Source organism: Maylandia zebra, linkage group LG5 (genome assembly GCF_041146795.1).
Source record: "Maylandia zebra isolate NMK-2024a linkage group LG5, Mzebra_GT3a, whole genome shotgun sequence".
Taxonomy (NCBI): domain Eukaryota; kingdom Metazoa; phylum Chordata; class Actinopteri; order Cichliformes; family Cichlidae; genus Maylandia; species Maylandia zebra.
The window spans coordinates 7,604,832-7,628,664 of NC_135171.1; the positions used below are offsets into that span (position 1 = coordinate 7,604,832).

At 41.1% G+C, this 23,833-nt stretch overlaps 1 protein-coding gene across 1 annotated transcript; it reads left to right on the top strand.

The window, feature by feature from the left end:
- Positions 1–527: 527 nt before the first annotated feature.
- Positions 528–15,234, top strand: p3h1 (prolyl 3-hydroxylase 1). The gene is made up of 15 exons (XM_004559881.5): positions 528–1,110; positions 5,243–5,395; positions 5,826–6,015; positions 6,173–6,304; positions 8,004–8,143; positions 8,926–9,015; positions 9,122–9,174; positions 9,270–9,397; positions 9,488–9,615; positions 9,755–9,850; positions 10,771–10,921; positions 11,880–11,997; positions 12,133–12,208; positions 13,778–13,918; positions 14,666–15,234. The coding sequence occupies exons 1-15, from the start codon at positions 646–648 to the stop codon at positions 15,134–15,136; spliced, it is 2,532 nt and encodes an 843-aa protein (XP_004559938.1). The 5' UTR covers positions 528–645; the 3' UTR covers positions 15,137–15,234.
- Positions 15,235–23,833: the final 8,599 nt, after the last annotated feature.

The window sequence follows — 23,833 nt, forward strand, 5'->3', positions numbered from 1 at the left end:
CATCACAGCAGTAAAACTTCATTAACAGCTTCAGTCAGACACGTTGAAAACTTTTAAAAAGTACATTTTTAGGCCATTGACGGGCTCTATCAGTGGCCTATAATACGAGTTTCTCCACAGACTTCAGGTTTCTTTGGGTGCCGTGTCTTCTCCTTGCCTCACCAGAACCTCACTGCTGTGTTCCTACGCACCAACAGCTGTATTTGGGAGCCTGTGAAAGTGTGAATGAGGACAATTCCAAACAGATCCATCAGTGGAAAAAAGCAAACAGTTAAAAGTACAGTTTTCATTGGTTAGTTGCCTTTTCTCGGACATGTGACTATAAACTTTCATACATTTTAACCAGACCTTTTCAGAAATCTGTGTCATTTTGTGTTTATTCAACTAGTGAAAATATTTTGCTCTGAAGCTCTGAAGCACTAAATCAACTCGTATCATGTTGCATACGGCTGATGCGTATGCATATGCATAAGGATGAAGGGTGGGGGGGGGGTGTTGCCGAGGGGGGCTCCGCCGCTCAAATCCCACCTCCAGTCAAGCTCCTGGTGGAGAAAGGAGTAGTAACAATTCTCTCTGCGTACCGGCTCGTCGTCGGCCACAGGCCCAGGCTCAGGTCCCGCTGCAGAGCCCTGACACTTTGCCACCATGGAGCTCCGTTATGCGCTCACATTCCTCTGTGTTGTCGTGGTGCCTGCGTGCACATCGGACACTGAAGTGAGCAGCCACTTTGTTTTGGAGCCTTATGATTTCCTCTTCGACACGGCGGTGGAAGCTTACTATAAGGGGGACTGGTTATCGGTGATTCTGAACATGGAGAAGGCTCTCAAAAACAAAGCCACTTTGCGCAAAGTTAAAGCTCAGTGCCGCCAGAGCTGCGCCAACCAGACCGCTTTCGGCGAGCCTTTGGCCGGGTTGGGAGTTCCCATACCGGGGACCGGCTCTGTGGAGGACCTGGGCTTCTTCCAGAAATTCCTGAAGCGGGCCGACTGTGTTAACTCCTGCGAAACTGAGAAAGTCGGCGCACCAAGTTTGCATCTCGTCAGCGAGGAAATAGAGCTGGAGTTCAAGAAGAGGAGCCCATATAATTACCTACAAGTGGCGTATTTTAAGGTAGAAAAGGATGCTGGCAGCTACAGTGTGGCCTGTCTCTCACTGCACACACACGCTCGCTTTGCTCTAGGCGAGCTAGAACAGTAAAAACTTTAGCACTGATTCTTTTTTAGCCTGTAAGTTAGAGCTGATGTGGAGCACATTACTGTTTTGCCCCAACCCCCCAAAACCAAGACAACCATGCCACGTCTTAAGGTGGAGTCAGCTTCTGCGGGGTGTGACGTTAGGACGTGAAATTGAGCGATTTAAAGGCCTAAAATTTTATTTTCAAAAGCTCCTGCTGGCAAACCACAAACGCTTGATCTGTGAAATAAGTAGGGACTAGCAATTATTTATTTTATTAATTTTTTTGTAGACTTAAATTCGTTTTTAACAAGATATTTTTCCAACTAAGCAAGTTAGGGGGCGTAAAGATGAATGGGTTAGTGTGAAAATAAGGATTTATTTTCTGCTCTGATGAAAATATTTTCTATGAAACTCTGTGTGACATGGCAGAGGTGTGCGGGACAAACGTCAAACAGGACGTTTGTCCCGCACACCTCAGCCTGGCCCCTAAAAGCTCAGGCTGAAGAAAATGTTAAAGTTAGTTTTTATCAAAAAGTCATAGAGCTGTCATAACTCATACAGTACTGTGCAAAAGTCTCAAGCCACGACTCATTTCTTCTCATTAGCTATTTTAGGGGGATATCTGTGTGTGCAGGTGACTATTACTGTGCATAATTATTAGGCAACTCAACAAAAAACAAATATATACCCATTTCAATTATTTATTTTTACCAGTGACGCCAATATAACATCTCCACATTCACAAATATACATTTCTGACTAGGGCTGAACGATTATGGAAAATAATCTAATTGCGATTTTTTGCCCCAATATTGCGATGCGATTATTTTTTAAGGTATTTGTCTTCTGTATTATTAAACAAAGACAAGCAATACATCATATAGTATGGCCAATACTATATTACATTAATTTTAAACTGTTCTTTCCTGGAAGACAGACCTCTGTTATGATGACATGAGGTGATGCATGAATTGATGACTGACATTTTTATTTAACTTCTTCAATCACAACAGTATATTTGAACATACACAATAGTTTATTTTTAGCTTACAAACATCTGAGCATAAAGTGCTGACAAGGAACCCTGGTGTAAACATTAAAATGAAAGTCAGTACAATGTGCAGATTGCAGAAATATACATAAACAAAATCAGTGGCTTTACCACACTCAGTTTTTCGACATCTGTGAACTACTAGACAGTCATTCAATTAAAAAATAATATTAAATAAATAAAACTAATAAATAAAAAATACACACATCTTACTGATCTCTGCAGTCAGTAACATTACACATAAAGTGCAAACATAATAGCAATTGTATAAACACACACACAAACACGCCTTTAAAGTTTAAAGGCGTGAAATTGGACGGTCTAGTTCTGATTAGCGTCACCGCTGTCTCGGTGGAGTTTAATAAACTCGGCCGTCTGCTTCTTGCTATCTAAAATATAACCAGACACTGGTGTAAATTCTCGACTGTCTCATACTTCTGTTTAATAAGTTTTCTGTTTGACGTTTAGTCAGCTGTGTGAAAACCAAGGAGGAACCCACCCGGGGGATTAATAAAGTTTTATTTTATCTAATCTAATAACTTTAATCTCAGCCAAACCGATTTACTCACGAACAAACAAAACACTGAAAAAAGCCCAACAATAACATGTTTAGGTTGTCTAAGTGACTTATATATCACGTTTAACCCGAGGAGCGAAACTCCGCGGTGATCTGAAAATGATGTGCCGGGAGTTGTGCCGTTCTCGGCCGCATCAGTAACCCTCGAGCTCCCGGCTAGCTGTCGAGCTGGTGGGTAGCAGACGCCTCTGAAAACGTCGAAGCACTTTTGCAAATATGGGATATCTTGATAAACCGAGCAGATATTTGATGTTTACACAACTACTTTCTCGCCTGAAAATATTTTAAAAGTTTATTTTGTGACCCTGAAAGATTAGTATGAGTAATTTTAAAACTTAGTAGCGGCCGCCATTGTTGGAAACTGGAGTTTGGCTGGGCCGCGCTATGAATTCTGGGATATGGTAGTAATTTGGACAGCCTTCGGCGCGTCGCTGTGACGTAATCGGTCTACAAATGCGGCCTCAGGAGGATGCAGCCCATGAATTTGGACATGTCCAGAGTATAATCGCAGCCTTTGCGGTTAGAAAATTGCACTTGATCATGTCGCGATATTATCGCAAATGCGATATATCGTTCAGCCCTATTTCTGACATTCAAAAACAAAACAAAAACAAATCAGCGACCAATATAGCCACCTTTCTTTGCAAGGACACTCAAAAGCCTGCCATCCATGGCTTCTGTCAGTGTTTTGATCTGTTCACCATCAACATTGCGTGCAGCAGCAACCACAGCCTCCCAGACACTGTTCAGAGAGGTGTACTGTTTTCCCTCCTTGTAAATCTCACATTTGATGATGGACCACAGGTTCTCAATGGGGTTCAGATCAGGTGAACAAGGAGGCCATGTCATTAGTTTTTCTTCTTTTATACCCTTTCTTGCCAGCCGCGCTGTGGAGTACTTGGACGCGTGTGATGGAGCATTGTCCTGCATGGAAATCATGTTTTTCTTCATGGGCAGTTATTTTGCGCCTTGGTTTTTCCACACGCTTCTTGCGACCCTGTTGACTATTTTGAATGAAACGCTTGATTGTTTGATGATCACGCTTCAGAAGCTTTGCAATTTTGAGACTGCTGCATCCCTCTGCAAGATATCTCACTATTTTTGACTTTTCTGAGCCTGTCAAGTCCTTCTTTTGACCCATTTTGCCAAAGGAAAGGAAGTTGCCTAATAATTATGCACACCTGATATAGGGTGTTGATGTCATTAGACCACACCCCTTCTCATTACAGAGATGCACATCACCTAATATGCTTAATTGGTAGTAGGCTTTCCAGCCTATACAGTTTGGAGTAAGACAACATGCATGAAGAGGATGATGTGGACAAAATACTCATTTGCCTAATAATTCTGCACTCCCTGTATTGCTCAAAACCACTTCAAAAAAGCCTCATAAAGAAATGAGGGATTGCTCAGGACTATTGCACAGCGCTGTATTATGCTTACGTATGAGTATGATGTACCACTGCAGGAAAACCAGAAAAAATGGCTTACTGTTTTCAAGTTCGGTTGTTTTTAGGATGTTGTTAGGTTGTTAGACTATTTTGTGACCCACTAAATCCACACAACTGCAACCTGGGCAGTTCAGTCAGGCCTTACATTAGTACGATTCACTTACTTGTGATCTCATTGTAATATATATTCTGAACTTTTGAAATATTTTAAAATCTGAGAAATACGACTGGTACTATATTGCTTTACTACTCTCAGCAATCAAAGCCCTTTCCTACTAAAAGTCTCAGTCTCTGTTTATACAAGGATATTTTTCCTATGCCTAAATACTTTTAACCTACCATGATCAAAGTTACACTGTGATGGATGCATCGGGGGAAACCTGGGCTTCAGTCTTGCCAAAAAATCTTTTAAGTCTTTCTACCTACTGAGCTGCCTAAACGTTAGCGTTTCAGATAGTAAAGAGTAAACTGAAATCCACCCCAGAAAATGTAAAGATAACAGTTTGGCCCTTATGGGTTACCAGACCAAAAATGTGAACATTTAAAATGATATTGCATCAAAAATCATTTATAGCAGATTAATTACCCCCAAAATAAAAGTGAGTGAAAGTTGACAAACACAGTCTGAAGTACCTGTACAAAAACATACAATAAGAATGATTAAACATAAATATGTAACATAATTAGTTAAAATAATAGCCTGTGTACATTACTGACGTCTCAATATGAGTATGTCAGGATCAATATTGGCTGGTGTATATAGTTAGCTAACATTTGGAAAGTAAAGAGCAACTACTGGGCTTATTGCACCAAAACAAAAGTAAAATCAGAGTAGATTAAATGTATTCCACTACTACATTAACTAACTGTTAATGTATCTGTGCCTACATGAGATATTTTGATACCAAGTTAGCTTGCACGAGTTTTCCAGTTGAATTAAATAGAATAGAAAATAAGCTTGTGTATGTGTGTTTTTCTTCCTTTCAGATCAATAAGCTGGCCAAAGCAGTAGCAGCTGCCAACACGTTTTTCCTGGCCAACCCAGATCACATGGAGATGAGACAGAATCTGGACTACTACAGGATGATGGCAGGAGTACAGGAGGACGACTTCAAAGATCTGGAGGCCAGGCCACACATGGTGAAAGCAAACTCCGTCTTTGATAATGCTGTTATGTTCTTGTAGCCTCATCCTCTGCTGATTGTCTATAATTCATCTACAGTTTATTTTTATTGACATTTCATTAGTTTGGTCAGTTAAGTCAAATTAAGGAACAGTCAGACGATCCCCTGTGAACTAGCACTTGGTGACAACGAGAAGGAAGAACTCTCTTTTAACAGGAAGTGGCTTCCAGCAGGACCAGGCTCAGGGAGAGAAGGCAATCTATCATAATCAGCTGGAGGGGAAAACAGAAGAGAAGAAAGGAGGGCATTTTCTTTACATGTTGCCACACGATGCAGTCTCTAACGATGATTCAAGCAGAAAGATTTAAACTCCTTTGTCTGCCTGACTGACCTTGAACAGATGAAGCTGACTGTTGCAGTAGCTGTGATGTGCCCTCTCTCTTCAGGCCCAGTTTCTGCTGGGAAAGAGCTCCTACAGTGACGACTCCTTCATCCTGGCGGCTGAACACTTTGAATCAGCCGTAGATGAGTACTTCATAGCTGATAAGGAGTGCAGAGTTCTGTGTGAGGGAGCCTACAACTATGATGGATACAACTACATGGAGTACAGTGCAGACCTGTTCCAGAGTATGAGTGGTGAGGCAGCATATCCTTTGCTTGTGAGCACTAAAGATTCCAACAGAGCTGAGAATTTGATGTGAAGCTGCATGCAAGGGAGACATTTGTATGGCAAATATGAAAAATAGGCTGCATGTGCTATAAATACTTGTATAAATGTGTCTGTGTCCCTCAGACCACTACCTGCAGGTGCTGAGCTGTAAGCAGCACTGTGCTGTGGAGCTGGCCTTAACTGCTGGCAGAGACAAGCCCTTTGAGGACTTCCTGCCTTCACACTTCAACTACCTGCAGTTCTCCTACTACAACAGTGAGTTTCACAGTGCTTTCTATAAGTCAGGTGTGCCGGTATCCACTGTCCTTAGCAACAATGCAGAAAAGAAGTCTAAACACAGAAATGAACAGCTATGGCCTCATATACACGGATCATCTGTTTGACGACTTTAATAGCAAAAACACAGACCTGCACCTAACATGAACGAGATTACCTCATAAATAAGCCAAATATTATATGATAATAGATCAGCATTTATTGCTGGACTCTGAATGGAAGTAATTCATGTGAATTTCTTTGTATTTAGTTTTCAATTGATTTGCAGTTTTTGCCCATTTGTTACAGTTGATCACAGATTAAAAGATTATCGCACATAATTGTCAACATTGACAGTGGAGTGATTCCTGTTTAATCATTGTCTTTATGCACCAAACTTGCTTTGCAGAGCCCAACTCACTGCAACTAATTGCAATAATTCTGGTCATGCCACATTTTTTAAAACTGTTCTGTGTGACTGTAGACTTAAAGAGCTTTTTGGTACATATGTTAAATACTTTAACTATTTATATAGTAAATAAAAAAGAGAAAATTCTCTTGTACTGCATGTATTTATAATGTATTTCTTCAAAATTAACCAAAAGAATTGCAGCGTTTTATGTAAAATTTCATATTATTATATTTTACTTCAGGGCAGCACGGTGGCACAGTGGTTAGCACTGTTGCCTCACAGCAAGACGGTCTGGAGTTCAATTCCAACATCAGGCCGGGGTCTTTCTGTGTGGAGTTTGCATGTTCTCCCCGTGTTTGCGTGGGTTCTCTCCGGGTACTCCGGCTTCCTCCCACCGTCCAAAGACATGCAGCTTGTGGGGACAGGTTAATTGGATAATCCAAATTGTCACTAGGTGTGAATGGTTGTCTGTCCCTGTGTGTTAGCCCTGCGACAGACTGGCGACCTGTTCAGGGTGTACCCCGCCTTTCGCCCTATGACAGCTGGGATAGGCTCCAGCGCCCCCCGCGACCCTGAAAAGGATAAGTGGAAGCGGATGGATGGATGGATGGATATTTTACTTCTCCCTAGTGGCAGCCTTTAAAAGAGCAATATGAAAAATAACCCTGTCCTGTAAGAGTTTAGGCTCTTAACCTCTGAACTGCCGCAGGTTTCTTCCTGTTAAAGGAGAGTTTTTCCTTCTCTCTGTCACCAAAGTCCTTTCTCTGTTTTTATTGTAGGGTCTACCTTACAATATAAAGCACCTTGAGGTGACTGTTGTTGTATAAATAAAACTGAATTGAATTGAATCACCAGGTGACCACTGACCAGTCTCAGCATAAGACCAGGTTTTGTTTTAGCCAAAGAGGCAAATATTCTGAAACTATAAGATGTCATGTTAATCATTTTACATTGTTTTGTTTTGTTATAAGTTCTTCCATGTGGTTGTTCCAAACTTAGCATACTAACTTCATATAGCAGTAACACAATGAAGGTCTTTAAAATATTTTCATATTTTTATTTTTATTTTTCACACTTTCTTCATAATTTGATTTCATTTTTTGAATGTTTAACAACAAGTTTAAGCTAAAATTCTTCCGTGCTGTAACTTTAGAGTCCCCTGTAGGTACAGGATGTTTGTTATGAAATAGTCACTGGTGTTTAAGAACAAGGATATATGCTGCAAATCCAATAACATCCTTTTTGTTCACATCCATGATTCCATGTATTTTTGTCTTTTCTTTCCAGGTGAGAAGTACGAGAAGGCCATAGAGTGTGCTAAGACCTACCTGCTGTTCCACCCTGAGGATGAGGTGATGAACCAGAACCTGAACTATTACTCTGCCATGCTGGGCGAGGACAAAGCAGCAGCCATATCAGCCCGACAGGTACAGTTACACTGTGTTTAACAGAGGCTTTCAACCTCTACTTCAACCTCACCGTGAGTGCAGTTATTCCTAGCATTGTGTTATCTTAATCCTTAGTGATCAGCAGTAAATTAGCCTGAACAAAGTGTGGTGGCAGAAAAATGGTCTTCATCAGCACTCACGTGTACTCAGGGGCACATTAAAAAAAGGCTCTGGTGGTGATCTAAGCACATAACTGTTTGCTGATTCTTAAAAAAGATTTGAGCTGCCCTGGGCCCTAAATGTCCACATAACACACTATTTAAAGTGGGTTATTATGGTTATCCATCACTACTAATGACTAAGTGATTATTTCCCAGGTGGAGGTTGCTGGCCTGTGGCCTGTGTTTTAGAATATAAAGGCTCCAAAGGTAGATGCAGGTGTATTATTACACCTGCATCTGTTGTCCAGACATCTGTATCCACAAGAGCAGAGCTGCATGAGCTCAAACACACTGCAACCTAAGAAAACACCCTCAAATCAAAGAATGCTACAAAAGCACAGGAGATAAAACAGAAGCTGAACAAGCACAACACAGATTTGCTCTCTGAATGCATACATCACCACTAACACGCGTCCGTCAGAATCACTGTAAAAAAAAAAGCCAGACCAATTTGTTCCTACTAAAATAAAGGAGAAGACAGCTCCAACTGGAGCTAAGGAACCAGAGATATAACGACGGTCTTTATAGCGCAGGCTTTGTGATTGTTGAATGTGATTTTAGGAGCTATGTTACAGGCTGCTGCTGACTTGTAATCCCTAGGTGGTGAAACAGTACATTCAGCAGTCGCTCCTGGAGAAAGAGCTCCTCTACTTTGGTTATGAAGCCTTTGGAATCACTTTTGTAGATCCGGTAAGTGTATAACTCAGTTTACATCTCACCACATTCTGCACTACTTATGAAGTGCTGGGATATAAATAAATGTGATCTTTGAATTCTCTGTTATTTTTGCTTAAAGGACTCGTGGACTCCCGACGATGTCATGCCTAAGAAACTGAGAGAGAAACAGAAGTAAGACTAAGAGCACCGCCACACGTGTGCAGGTCGAGCATGAAGGTGCACTTAAAGTCAGTGTTGTTATCTGCGTGTGTGTTGCTGTGTCTCAGGGCTGAGAGAGAGACTGCAGCGAGGATCACAGAGGAGATAGGAAACCTGATGAAGGAGATTGAGAATCTGGTTGAGGAAAAGAAGAAGGATTCTTCAGAAATGACCAAGATGATAGTGCCACAGGAAGGTGAATGTTTCAGAGAACCAGGGTATAAAATGTCAGTCTTGTACAACCAGTCTTTATCCTCACGTCTTTATCTGTGACCTTATCTTGTAGATGGCGCTCTGCTGTACAGTGACATCAAGGTGACCATGACATCCAAGCAGCTGAATGGCTCCCAGCGGGTTTTGCTGGACGGTGTGATCACAGATGAGGAGTGCAGGGAGCTGCACCGTCTCTCCAATGTGAGTAGCCCCAAGGAATAAAGTTCAGTCCGTGTCAGCAAAGATTTCCTCACATCACCTGCATTCTGATCGTGTCGCGTATGTATGTTTTTCAGCTTGGCTGTTATAGGAGTTGCTTAATGTTGCATTTATTTCACAGACAGCTGCTCTAAAAGGCGATGGCTATAGAGGACGACCATCCCCACATTCCCCCAGCGAGATGTACCAGGGAGTCACCGTCCTGAAGGCTGTCAAGGTCTATAAAGCAGAAAAATTCCAAATAAGAGATGCCAACACAAGCACAAACGTTCACCTTTAATTATAGCTAGGGGAAAGATCAAAGCTGGTTCTTTATGTGGAAACAAAAAATACGTTTTTTAGTATAACAGCAGACTTTTTCCACATTTCAGCATCAAAACAACAGAACATGCAGCATATAGCTTATGTGCTCGAGCTGGCGGATGAGAATAAAAATGTTTGCAGCAGGTTAATCTAGAGGCTCACCTGTAAATGTAACCTGATGCTTATTGCTTCCAGCTGTTTGAGGTAATTAAATAGTTGCAGCTTCGTAGGATCCAAAACGACACGTGTGACTCAGCACGTCAGTTATTGTCTACACAGAGAGGAACGATCACTTAGAACCTGACAGTATATCACTTTTCCACGACATAATGCAGTCCTGTGAAAAACTGTTGATTCAGTAGCTTGTAGAATTATATTTAGCAACAATAACTTGAAGTAATTGTTTGATGTATTATTTTATCAGCATCTCACATGATTGTGGAGGAATTTTGAATGACTCTTCTTTGTAGTATTGCTTCAGTTGATTGAGGTTTGCAGGCATTCGTTTATTCACAGCATGGAGCAATCATCACCCCTTCACCACCGTGCTTGACACTTTGTACGATGTGCTTGTGCTGATAGCCAGTGTTTGGTTTTCTCCCAACATGTCGCTGGGAATTCTAGCCAAAGATCTCCACTTTGGTCTTGTCTGTCCAAAGAACCTGAAGCTTTGCAAACCTAAGACGTGTTCTCTTTAGAGAGAAGATGCTCTTTCCTGGAACATTTTTCATCTTCAGTGCAAACGCTTTTGTATTTATAGTTCTATATAAAAACAGACTCAACATTGTTTTCCTCCTTGTCCCAGCTTTTACATGGTTTTTCTTCTTCTCACAGCTTGGCCAGGAGGGGAAGGTCCCTCTGAAGAGCGCTCGTCTGTTCTTTGACCTCAGTGAGAAAGTGAGGAAGGTCTTAGAGTCCTACTTCCGTCTGGACACTCCACTCTATTTCACATACTCCCACCTGGTCTGTCGCTCTGCCATCGATGGTAAGCTAACCACTGACACTGTGTCATTTTTTCCCCATCCTGATTTTGTGTCTAGGAGTTGGTTCAGACATCACTCCCAAATGACCTCGTTTATCTGTTAGATCTGCTAGGACATGCCCGTCCTGCCCCGCGCTACAATATAAATGTCATTGTAGACCATTGTTAGGTGGTTGCCAAGTAACGTGATGCCATTGTAACATATCGTATATCTAATAATAGTTGATTTTTGTCAATATAAACTAGATGTTACTGTTGTGAAATAAAAATCATACGATGGTTAGACAGGTAAATGGCAGTTGGTTGGTGGTTGCTAGGCAACATGGTAACATCATAATGTGTTACATAGATAACAACCTTCAGGGGTCTAAGATGTACCTGTGCCATGTGTTTGGTTGCTCAGCTCCTCATCATAGAGCTGGCAGACAGACAAACAGAGATTTAGTGTATTAATTCAAAGTCCTGGACTGAAGAAGTCACTGGATGAGTGACGAAATGTTTCTCCCACTGAAAATGCTACATCCAGATGAACAGAAACCTTTTGGGATTTTCCTTACTTAGGTGAATGTGCATGCATCAAGACATAAAATCAGCAGACTGCAGCACCAGTGGCAGGAAGAAAAACGCATGTTTGTTTGATTTTTATTTTTTTCTTGCTGTCTACCCAGCATGCAGATAACTTTGTAGAGAAGAACCTTAGAACACAAGTAAAATTCAGTTTTATTTATCTAACACAAAATCACAATAACAGTTGCCTCACGGTGCTTGCAACAAAATTGTAACTGTGATGTAATAACTGAAGTTAGTACAGTCAAATATACTGAATTCAGTACCATTTTGGTCTCCACTACCTCTGACAATAAATACACAAAGAAACATATTTAGCTGTTGAATTCTCAGCTAGCTTTGTTTTTGGGCCCAAATTTCTCCAAATGTTCTCTCTGTGCTCCTGTTTGTTCAGAGAAGCAGGACGACCGTAAGGACATGAGTCACCCTGTCCACGTCGACAACTGTGTGCTGGTTTCTGAGGTCAACGAGTGTGTAAAGGAACCTCCTGCATACACTTACAGAGACTACAGGTATGGTTACACACACACACACACACACACACACACACACACACACACACACACACACTTACACTTAAAATTCTGTCTACACAACCCACCCTGATGACAAGGACCGGCTGACCTCCTGGTGTCTCACTCCTGCAGTGCCATCCTTTATTTGAATGAGGACTTTGAAGGAGGAGAGTTCATTTTCACAGAGCTTGATGCCAAAACAGTGACGGTAAATATATATCTGATGTTTTTTCCTTTCTTTTTTAAAACTGTAAAGTTTTCTTTCAGACTGCTTTAGCTGCCTCCAAATGTTTTTATTTATTTGTTTTTTGATTTGTTAATGCTAAGTTAAGTTAATGGTTAGCAAGCAGCATCCATAAACTGTGTGCATATCTGCAATTTAGTGCTGAATAAAACACTAGTAAAACAAACTCTGACTGGAGTTTAATAACTGGCTATGGATGGAAAAAAATCACCCCAGTCAGAGTTGTTTCAATCATTCTCTACTGCTTATCCTTATCCTGTCTCTAACCCTATCCTAGATGGGGAAACTATCCATAGGGATCAAACATGTGTTTGTCCCAGGCTGTAAATGTGCTTTAACTGTAAGCTTGTGCTGTGTTTCCATAAGGAGTAAAAGTCCCACAAATAACTCTTTATGCCCGGAGCAAAGCCAAGCCATGAAGTCCAAGGAACTCTCTGTAGACCTTTGGAAAGGGTAAAGTGTTGGGTGGTCTCAGTTTTTGTGAGATTTAAAAGTTTGGGACCACTTGGACTCTTTATAGAGTTGGCAGGCTGTATTTTGCTAACGGCATTTAAATCTTAAAGCTATCACGATTCCTTGTGATGGGATTGTCTCTCGCTGTTACGGAAAATGACAGTGGGCTGAAGTGAGGAGGGATGCTGTAAAACAAAAAGATGTCCTTTAAGAAAACCTCACAATGAAAAGTCTCGCACATTTAATAAAAGTATGAAATTGTCTAAAATTCAGTTTGGATGGGTCACCACGGGAATTTCAGCACATAATCTTGCTATTTTCTCCCCTCTACATTATTTTAGATTTGCCTGGTTGTTTTGGCTTTTCTGTAGTTTGTGTAAACATGGTAATAGGATTCTAATTAGATTCATTAGCTTTATTAACAGTTGCACCTAAAAATACAAAAATCTCTGATGCATAGGACCGGCAAGTGGTTAATTTAGACCTATAATTACCTGTGAAAATGGCATATACGAGACAATTACAAGGCCTTTCACAAACACATCTGGATCATGTAGGATGCACATTTTGAACTCACGTTAATGTGCTTACTTTTAAGGAGCACTTGATGTGCACGTCCTTTGCAAATTTAGTATTAAATTTGATGTAAAGTGGTTTAAATATGCACTTAAAAACACTGACATTAACTATTGCTCTAACTATAGACACCTGAAGTTGCTCTAGAAGGCAGAGATCAGAGAATGGGGTCAGAGTTTACTTTTCAGCACTTTAATGACCCTAATCAAATAGTTATGACAGCACTGGAGTTGCTTCACGGCAGATGTTTGACTTTCTTTAAGGGGCCCAACTAAAAGGCAGGAATTAAACCCTGTGGAACACCTGCACAGAGATCTAAACTGTTCATTTTAATGAGGTTCCTGTTATAGATTATTAAGTGTACATGTGGACAAACTGCTAAGTTTATCCACAGGGTTTGACTGACAGAGTCTGAATACTTTTTAAAGCCACTGTGCATTTAACAAAAATGCATTTTTAACCACATCGATGTTGATTGTGTTGCGTGGTGTGTGTCTTCTCAAGGCGGAGGTGCATCCAAAGTGTGGTCGCGTGGTTGGTTTTGGAGCAGGGAAAGAAAACCCACACGGTGTCAAAGCTGTCACCCGGGGTCAGAGGTGTGCTGTTGCTCTGTGGTTCACCTTGGATCCTGCTCACGAGGAAAAGGTAAGGAAAACCACTGTAACCAGATGTGAGCATGCATAGGCTTTAGGTTTGGGTCTGTGTGCAATCCTTTTAAACAATAACTTCTTCCAAAATGGAGAAAGATGGGTCAGGATTTAGCATGAATTGTTCAAATGATCCTTTTTTCTAACACCTTGAATTCAGTTCAGTTCCATTTTTTTATATAGTGCCAAATCTCAACAACAGTTACCCCTAGGGACTTTATATTGTCAGGTAAAGACTCTACAATAATACAGAGAAAATAGAGAAAACCCAACAATCAGATGACCCCTATGGGCAAGCACTCTGGCAACAGTGGGAAGGAAAAACTCCCTTTTAACAGGAAGAAACCTCCAGCAGAACCAGGCTCAGGGAGGGGCGGGGCCATCTGCCTTGACTGGTTGGGGTAGGGGGAGGAAGACAGGACAAAGACATGCTGTGGAAGAGAGACAGAGATTAATAATAACTAATGATTAAATGTAGAATGATGTATGAACACATAGGGAGTTAAAAGTGAGTGAAGAAGAACTACGTAGTGCATCAGACTATTTCCACAAAGTTATAAAGACAGCCTAAGTTGAAAACAGTGCACACAGTCAGTTATTGCTGTGCAGAAATATGAAACTCAGCTCTAGATAATGATGTTGTGTTTTCTGACTGCCAGCACAACTTCAAAGAAAATTTGTGATTCATACCTGTTCCTTGTTTCATTTTGCAGTCTCCCAAACATTTTCTTTTTTTGTCCCATAGGAAAGAATCCAGGCTCAGGATTTGCTGAAGATGTTTTCTACACCAGTGGATGCAGAGTTCAGTAAAAATGAGGCCATGGAAACTGAGTCTCAACCGAAAGCTCCCGCACAGGCTGACCAGGAGGCAGCCAGAAAAAAAGAAGTAGGAGAGCAGAAGCTCAAGCTGAACACGTCGGGCGATGCACAAACTGACCTGCTGAAGGATGCGGGGGAGGCCAAAACAGCCAGTAAAGGAACCACTAAAACCAAAGCTGCACCTAAAACAAAGCCTAAAGCTGGAGATCAAACGAAGGCAAAGACGACAGGCAAAGTTAAAGCTGCTGCTGCAAAAGATGGAAAACAGACAGCAAAAACAAAAGCAAAGCAGGGTGATAAACAGAAAACAAAACCAGCTGCAAAAAAGACAGTAAAAGCAGTTAAGAAGGACTCCACCTCAGCACCAGACTCTCAGAGCAACAAGGATGAATTGTGATCAAACAACACGTGCCTCTGTTTTCATGTGGGGCCAGCTACTGTCTACAAGATCTTCTCTGTGGGTGGTTAAATAAAAAGCTGTGTTACAAAATGTTATTTTTCTTTAAATACATTCATTATTTTGGATGTCACTTAAATTGTTCGCTATTTATGTGGTATGTGGTTGCTGACAATCTGCCCTCTGATTCCTTTTGCCCTGTGACAGCTGTGATAGGCTCCAGCACCCTGTGACCCTGAAGTAGATAAGCAGAGGAAATACATTGATGGACAGTCTTCACATGTGCCCACAATCACTCTCTAAACATGTGTATTTGGCCCTAGCTCTGAATCGTCTCACTTTAAACTCCCATGTCTCTCTGTTTTACTTGACTGGTGATGTCATGATATGAAACCTGGCATAGGTGTGAAAAACCTTCATATCGACTGCTCAAATAATAAGTGATGTTTACAATATATGCTTGTTGCAGTACTCCGGACAGACACTGGATGGCAGCACAGACGCATTCTTGAGTAATTTGACGCTCACTGAGTGTACACTGAGCTGCAGCAGTTTCACTTTGAGTAAGAGAGTTCCACAGAATCACTGCTGTGATTTGTTTTGCACCTCCTGAAGTTCAGCAGATTTCTGCGTCTTTATAAACCAGCAGGGAAAACTGCAACCTGAAAGAACTCCTCCAAACATGCTGAATGTTATTGCTTTTCCAAGTTCGGGTGAGTTCAAAGAAACATTCTGTGTTTAGCAAAAACACGTTAAAACTGTATTGCAGTGTATGAACGGTGCATTGTCCTGGATAGTGAAGCTTAAACGTCCAAGAGAGGGAACAGAGGGAAGGCACCGGGACATCTTCAGTCAAGAAAACTCCATGTAGGATCCTTATCAAATGGATCAAGGCAATATAGTTCAACCATATTGTGGTTTACTTTTGTGCTAAATGAAAGCAATGTTATCATCGGCCATTAGCCAATCAGCTCCAGTATCCATGTCAAGTACTGAATTATCCTACATGCAACTTCAGTTTAGTAATTTAAGACAGTTTTCAAAGCATAATTCAAACTGAGGTAAACCACCTCACAAAGCTGCATCTCTACACACACGATGCAACTCAGTGCTGCCTAAGTCACTGCTGTTTCTTGGTTTATGGTTTGAAAGACTAGCAACTGCTGTGGTGGAACCTAAAGAGGATCCCAATACACAAATAAACAACAACAAAAGATGAAATACTTAGTAGAAGCAGATAACACACAATGTTATTACTTAGCTAAGGCAATGTGTTGCACTTCTACAACTACTTCACAGAATATTATTTCAAGGAATTTTTGCTAGAAATGCTCTACCGGATTTATACCCTACTCCAATTTAGTATACCCTGGAATCATTAAGAACACATGAGTTAGAATGAAGCATGTTTGAATTGGTGGGTCCGCAGCTGTTCTGTTAAGGGTGCACAGAGCCAGGAGCCAGAGGCTGCTTTATCTGCAGCACGGTGGTTAGCACTGTTGCCTCACAGCAAGAAGGTCCTGAGTTCAATTCCACCATCAGGCTGGGGTCTTTCTGTGTGGAGTTTGCATGTTCTCCCTGTGTTTGCGTGGGTTCTCTCCGGGTACTCCGGCTTCCTCCCACCGTCCAAAGACATGCAGCTTGAGGGGATAGGTTAATTGGATAATCCAAATTGCCACTAGGTGTGAATGTGCGAGTGAATGTGAGTGTGAATGGTTGTCTGTCCCTGTGTGTTGGCCCTGCGACAGACTGGCGACCTGTCCAGGGTGTACCCCGCCTCTCGCCCTATGACAGCTGGGATAGGCTCCAGCGCCCCCCGCGACCCTGAAAAGGATAAGCGGAAGCGAATGGATGGATGGATGGATGCTGATACCACTCTAGTCTTTATTTGTTAAATTATAAAGTCATATAGCCAAGAGATGGCTAGCTTAGATTACCTCAGTTCGAATATGCTCCAGCCAACTTCTTCCATTCTCCATTTTAGAAATATTACATGACACATCCTGAGCTTTAGAAATGCTGGTAAGTGAACTGTGTAACTTGCTTTGGACAGGGTTGGTTTGCTTTCTTATGCTAGGCTGCCATCAGCAGCATCATATTCACTTCTCTTTAGTGTAAACCTCCTCATTAAATTGTCTTGAATACAGTAATAAGTGTCCATTCTAAAATACCGATCCAGTTTTTTCGAGGCGGGTGAGTTCATCACTGGTAAATCAGGTTTTCCTATCTTCTTTTTTGTTTGTTTCAATCTTCCTTGGCCAATTTGAGGCAGCAGAACTGATTGTGGATTTGGTAATAATCCCAGCAAACACTTTCTCTGCATTTGCAGTGTAAACACTTTGATATCGCCTGTATGAAATTATGTTATCTTTCAGGTCAAGTCAACCTAACAGTTAATAGGAAAATTTACCTGCTAAATGCAGCATTATGTTTTTTTTTTCCAGTTAACTAACTTTATTTCTCTGTTCTTTAGTGTTAATCACTGAGCTTCTCCTTAGAGATTTTACTCTGAAAACAGTGAGTTGTGAAAGTGGACCAAAATGTAATAAACACAGTTGTAAACACTGAGGCCAGCTCAGACTGCTCCAAACACACCACACAGTTTTTTCTGCTCTTGACTCTGTATGATGTCATAGAGTGTGGGTATCCCTAATAGGGTCAGGAACACAGCTTTGGCTTTGAGCACAGAAGCCCCACCCACCTGCTGTTTTCTGTATACAAAGGCAGCCAATCAGAAGTAAGCTAGCTTAAAGGGAGGGTAAAAGGGGTGGAAATTTGTTTCAGACAATGTGTGAACTGAGTGGAAACATCAAGGATAAATAGAGATTATTTTAAACTGTAAAGTATACTAAACTACAACAGTAGTGTTCAAAAACACTAAGAAAGAGCTTTCAATAAGCGCAGTAGGGCCTCCTTAGATGACCTAATCAGCATATAGTTAAGCTTTTGACCTTCTGTGTTTTTTAGCTTCCATGTTGGGAAGTAATGCTCACGCACGATAAGACAAAGGGCTGAATTATCAGCAGCATATTAAAACTCAATCAAGCTCACATTATTTCTTGAATAACCACATTTGGTTCTTTTATTTCTCTGTAGAACACAGGTCCTTTTAGAAATGTCTCTTTTATCTGATGTGCTTCTGTGTTGAGCGTAGGCAGCTATGACTCTGGAATATGTGATGTGATGTCTGTGTAGGTTTAGCATGTGGATGATGTCATACCAACACAGAAAGGCCATCTGTATACACACACACACACACACACACACACACACACACACACACACACACACACACACACACACACAGATGGTGAAAGTATGGTAGTCCCGATAATATGTTAATAAATATTGTAGCATCATTCACAGAATGCTAATAGGTTTTCAACAGTTACACACACACACACACACACACACACACACACACACACACACACACACACACACACACACACACACACCTACTAACTCACACTCTTTCTGACCCACATACTGTATTTTCTTCAGACATACAGATATGTGGGCATGTAAGGATCTTGCTAAAGATTTAGCAAGAAAACGCTGATTGAAAATGCTTGAATTTAGTTAGACTGAGTTTGTAGTGTGATTAATGTGAAGGGCAGATGCACTCGGCTGCCATGCATAAACCAGCTCCCAAACTCCTACAACATAGAATAGATGAACAGGAGCCCTCTGCTCCTCTGCAGTGTGTGCATGTGTGTGTGTGTGTGTGTGGTGTCAGTGCCCTCTTTGTGTTTTCTTGCTCTTGTTTATTTGAAAGCAGCAGGGACGTAACACAGGCCACTTTGTTTTTCTGTGTGTATTTGTGGCCTATTGATTTGACCATTGTCTCTCCAAAAGCGAGTGGGAGAGAGAAGGAGGGGTCTACAGTACAGTAGACTACAGAAGTCTAGTCCGTGTTTGGTACAGCCGTCTCTGACTGTTCAGAGAGATTCAGTATATTTTCATGTGTATTGCAACTCAGAACATCTTTCATTTTTATTCTTTAAGTGTGTGTGTGTGTGCCTTCGTGCACAAGCTTGCCACACAGCCTGTCCCTGTTGCCATGGTGATGTGGCGGGCACGGAGACGGTGGTGGCAGGTTGGGGTCGGGCACAGTGGGGCGCTGAGCTGAGATTAACTGTGACTGTGACTCTGGAGAGAGGAGAATAAAACAGCAGGCTATCAAGGGCGGACATGACCTCCGTCTCTGTGCTCCTCGGGGTGACGGGCGCCACATCCAAAGGAAACTTTCTATAGTCCAGTGCTTTGGCTGCAACTTTCAAGATCAGCCTCTTGCTTATCTCTATAAAGCCTTGCTCAGCGCTCTGGGAGATGTGTGTGTGTGTGGTATTGTCCCTTAACTGAGAACTCGTGTACAGCCACGGTACATTCCTGTGGCTGTTCTTTTTCTGGACATTTTTTCATTTTGGCCCAGAATATTACAGTTTTCAGTGGGAATGTTTAGCTAATTGACCTGCAGAGATACCAATGATCATCAAACAGTGATGAGAGTACAGAGCAAACAAGGTCAAACTGTATCTGTTAGTTCCATTGCTCCTGCCAGTCCGGCCTCTTGTTTAAAATCAATCTTGTGTTAGGGGGACACAGGGATGCTTTGTTTTGGTGGTTGTTCTGGCGGATGCCTTGCCGATGACTTCAGCTCCACCATGAACTGTCTCCTTATTCCTCTATAGGACTGCGATCACAACTGTGCGGGTCTGGGCATGGTACCACAGCTGAGAGGGATCTATAGATTGGGACTGCCACAGGGTGACAGGGAAATGAGCTTTTTTCTCTTTTCAATTTGTAGTCTATTAATTTTACAATTTATTTGCACCATTTCACTTGATTTCCTCTGATCTGGGCCACTACTGATTTACTAATCTACAAATATATTATTATCGTGTTGTCTTTTGGATAAATTAGAATGTAAATATAAGAAATCTAAACAAAAAAAAGATAAAAGAATCCAGCTGTCAGCTTAAAACCCTAATTCCAAACAATGTTGGGATGCTGTGTAAAATATGTAAAAAACAAACAAACAAACACAAAAAAAAACTACAATGCAAACATCTGCAAATCACACAACATCCCAGCAGTACTAGCTGAACAGTCCTGGCTCTTCTTTCTCATATTTAACATTTCAGGATCTACCAAATATTTTCAGTTGGTGAAAGGTGTGGACTACAGGCGGGCCAGTTCAGTATTCTAACTCCCATGTTACGTAGCCATGTTGTTTGGAGCATCGTCTTGCTGCAATATGGGAAACCTTCCCTGAATGTTGCTCTAAAATCTGTATGTACCTTTCAGCATCGATGGGGCTTTCCCAGAAGTGCATAGGTATCAATGCACCATCAGAGATACAGGCTTTTTGAACTGAGTGCTGATAACAAGCTGGATGGTTCCTTGCTTCTTTAGCCAAGAGGACACGGCAGCCATGTTTCTAATTTTGATTAATCTGCATGTGGATTTCTCTGGATTCTGTGAACCTGTTGATGTCATCAAATATTCAAAGTCTTTGAAATTTATGTTAAGGAGCATTATTCTGAAATTTTCTCACAGTTTCTCGTAGTACTTTTATGCTGATTGGTGAACCTGTGCCTAGATGTACTTCTGAGAAACTCTGACTCTCTAAGATGCTCTTTTTATACGCAGTCATGTTACTGCCCTGTTACCTGTTAAGCTAACCAGCTGCATAATGTTCATGCGCCTGTTTTTTTTTAAAATATCCTTTTTCCAGCCTTTTGTTGTCCCCTCCCAATTTTTTTAAGATGCTTTGATGAAACTCAGCTAATATTTTCATGAAACAATTAAATGTCTCAGCTATAATTTACACAGTATCCCAGCATATTTGGAATTGGGCTTGTGATTACATTACAGAAGCATAGTTTATATTTGCATGCAATGGTTCATATAATTTTCTATATTTTTTATAACACAGAAACAAAAGAAATAATACACACAGTCAACACAAATACATGACAGTACATCCACTGTTTATTTTGGTAAGTCTGTACAGTGTGTGCAAAACGATCTAGTTTGATTTCATTGTTTGTCTAGCTTAATGCCCCCATAAGCTTTGGTTTGTATTTCTTAGCAAAATCTGCTTTAACCTCCTAGGACCTGGCATCCACATATGTGGACATCACATTTTGGGTTATTTAGACCAAAATACTCAATTTTGCTCTACAAATGATGTCTATTTACGAGGACATTATACTGCTACTGTTCTATCGAAATTTTAATCGAATATCCTCATATGTGGCTCTCATTTTTCTTAGAAACAAAAACAATCTGGTAATTCTTTGTTTTCACATTCATCGGGCCCCAATATGTCCAAATATCAAAGAGAAATTAAAAATGCATGCCGTGGAAGAGTTCGGGTCTTAGGAGGTTAAGTAGTACTACTACATCTCATGATGTTTTTTTTTTTACAAGGTCATAGATCAAAGTCTTGTTATGTTTTTTATGTTCAGTTTTACTTTTTCTTTGTCTGGTGATCATCTTGATGTAGTAATGTTATTAATGCTTGCATGTTTGAGTCTCGTGTTTGGCAGGATCTGGCTGACTTAGTGTTTCCGGGATTAGCCTGACTGTTTGTTTAGCACAGTGCACAGTGGGCCTGAATAAACTATAACACTATTCGGCTAATGACATTTTTATCGGAGCTCTTAAAATAGGATGTGGAAATAATGACTTTTTATGAATTCCACACACTCCACATTACCACACAAACGCACCATTTCACTGCATCTAAAAGCAGAGTGGCAGCAGCTTGCTTGTGTGTGTGTGTCTGTATGTGCAAAGTACAGGGATCTATTACATTTTGCCCTGTGAGATAGGATGAGCTACTCTTTAGGGAGTTCCATGTAGTATTTCAGGGAGGTTAAACACCACAGTGATGTATAACTGCCATTTCCTACCTGTACGTTCTTCCTAAACTACTCATTCCTGAAGGCTGGGTGTAGCACCCCCAGGCTTCAGGAATGGCAGTGATTCTTGGATAACCTTCAGTCCCATCAAATCAAGATGTTGTAGCTGGTTGTTATGGTGAAAGCAAGTTGGTCAGTACTTGGCTCACTGCCACCCACTTACAAGAAGACAGATGGGAGAATAAAGTTGGTGGGAGCGAGTAAAAGAGACATGAAAATGTGGTGGAAGAAGGTGTTATGGGGTCAGACAACAGGACGCAGCACATGAGGAGCAAATATTTTCACATGTAAATGTGACTGAAAATACATAAATAAGTGGGAAAGAGAGCAAAAAGGGGAAATGAAAGAGACAGAGGAACGAGTGATTCTGCTTTATGAGACAGCAGGTACATGGCAAATTTTTGGAATAGCAGCCAATAAAAAGGTGCCAAAAACAGTAAAAACGGTTTTGTAGACACTAGTTGAAACCCTGTGCTAACTTTCTTTAACTGGTGCTTCTGCCATCCTTGTGGTTATTTAAAATTTTCTCTATTTATTTTGATGGCTTTACCACAGCAGCTCTGTCACCTTATGATGAAAGCTGCTGTTTCAATCCAAAAACAGGCCAATTTTTCATTTTTCCTTAAAAAAGGTACATAGTTACTGAGGGATGGTGTTTCATGAGAATATTAAGATCAGGCCTTCTCTGGGAAGTCAGATTATACCTGCACATATTCCTGAAAGTAAGAATCTGTTACAATATCATGCATCAAGCTTGGAACAGTCATTTAGTCTGTTAAGCAGGAATGTTCCTAGAAACAAATGTGCTAATAGTTTAAACGAATAAACAAAAAACAGAGTAGTTGATTACAAGAACCACTCTAACGAGCTGAGCTCACTTTACTGGAGTTATGCACTGACCACACAAATGTGTATTTCAGGAGCTATATGAAACAAATAATCACGTTCCCCAATGATGGTAAAATTGTGTTTATGTGTGACTGAAATGTGCTGAATGGCCAATCCACGATTGACAGAGTTCCATAGTCTTCCATTTTCCTGCTCCGATGGTTGTTTGGGATCATCAACATGCTGGAAAATGAAGCTTTTGCCAGTCAGGTACATTCCAGATGGCACTGCATGGTGAATCAAACTGACACTATTTTTCTGCATTCATAATTCCATCAATTTTGACAAGATCCCCAACCCCACTGGTTAAAATGCAGACCCAAATCATGACAGAGCCTTGGGCATGTTTTACACACAGCTGCAGACAACGGGGGGGGGGGGGGTAGGAGAGAGGTAAACTCAGAAAAACTCAAAACTCAAAACTTCTTGTGTAAATTTCGCATACCTCAGTCTTTTTTCCCCGATTCCTCTTCCTTGATTCTAGACAGCTTCCTCTGAGACCAATGAGGCTTTGGTGAGCAGTAGATGGATTAACTGAAGGGCAGGTCAGATATTCACTGCATGTTTTCCCCCCAATTTCTTAAGGACATAACTTTCAGATACTTTTCATCTGCTGTATACTGTCTCGTGCTTGTCCAGTTTCCTCCGAATTTTTAAGGGCACAATGTCCACCATGTCTCTGGTGTGCAGTTTACTCTGTGGTGTGCTCTTTGGAAATCGCCTTGTTGCTGCAAAATACTATGTTTATGCCCATCAAACTTTGCTGCCTGTGGCCTTTTTGCAGATTCAACTAAAGACACAGGAACAAATTATGTGTGTGTGACAAAGTGCCTGAAGACAAAAGTTGAAATGGGGTTTTTGCAAAGTTGTCTGTTAT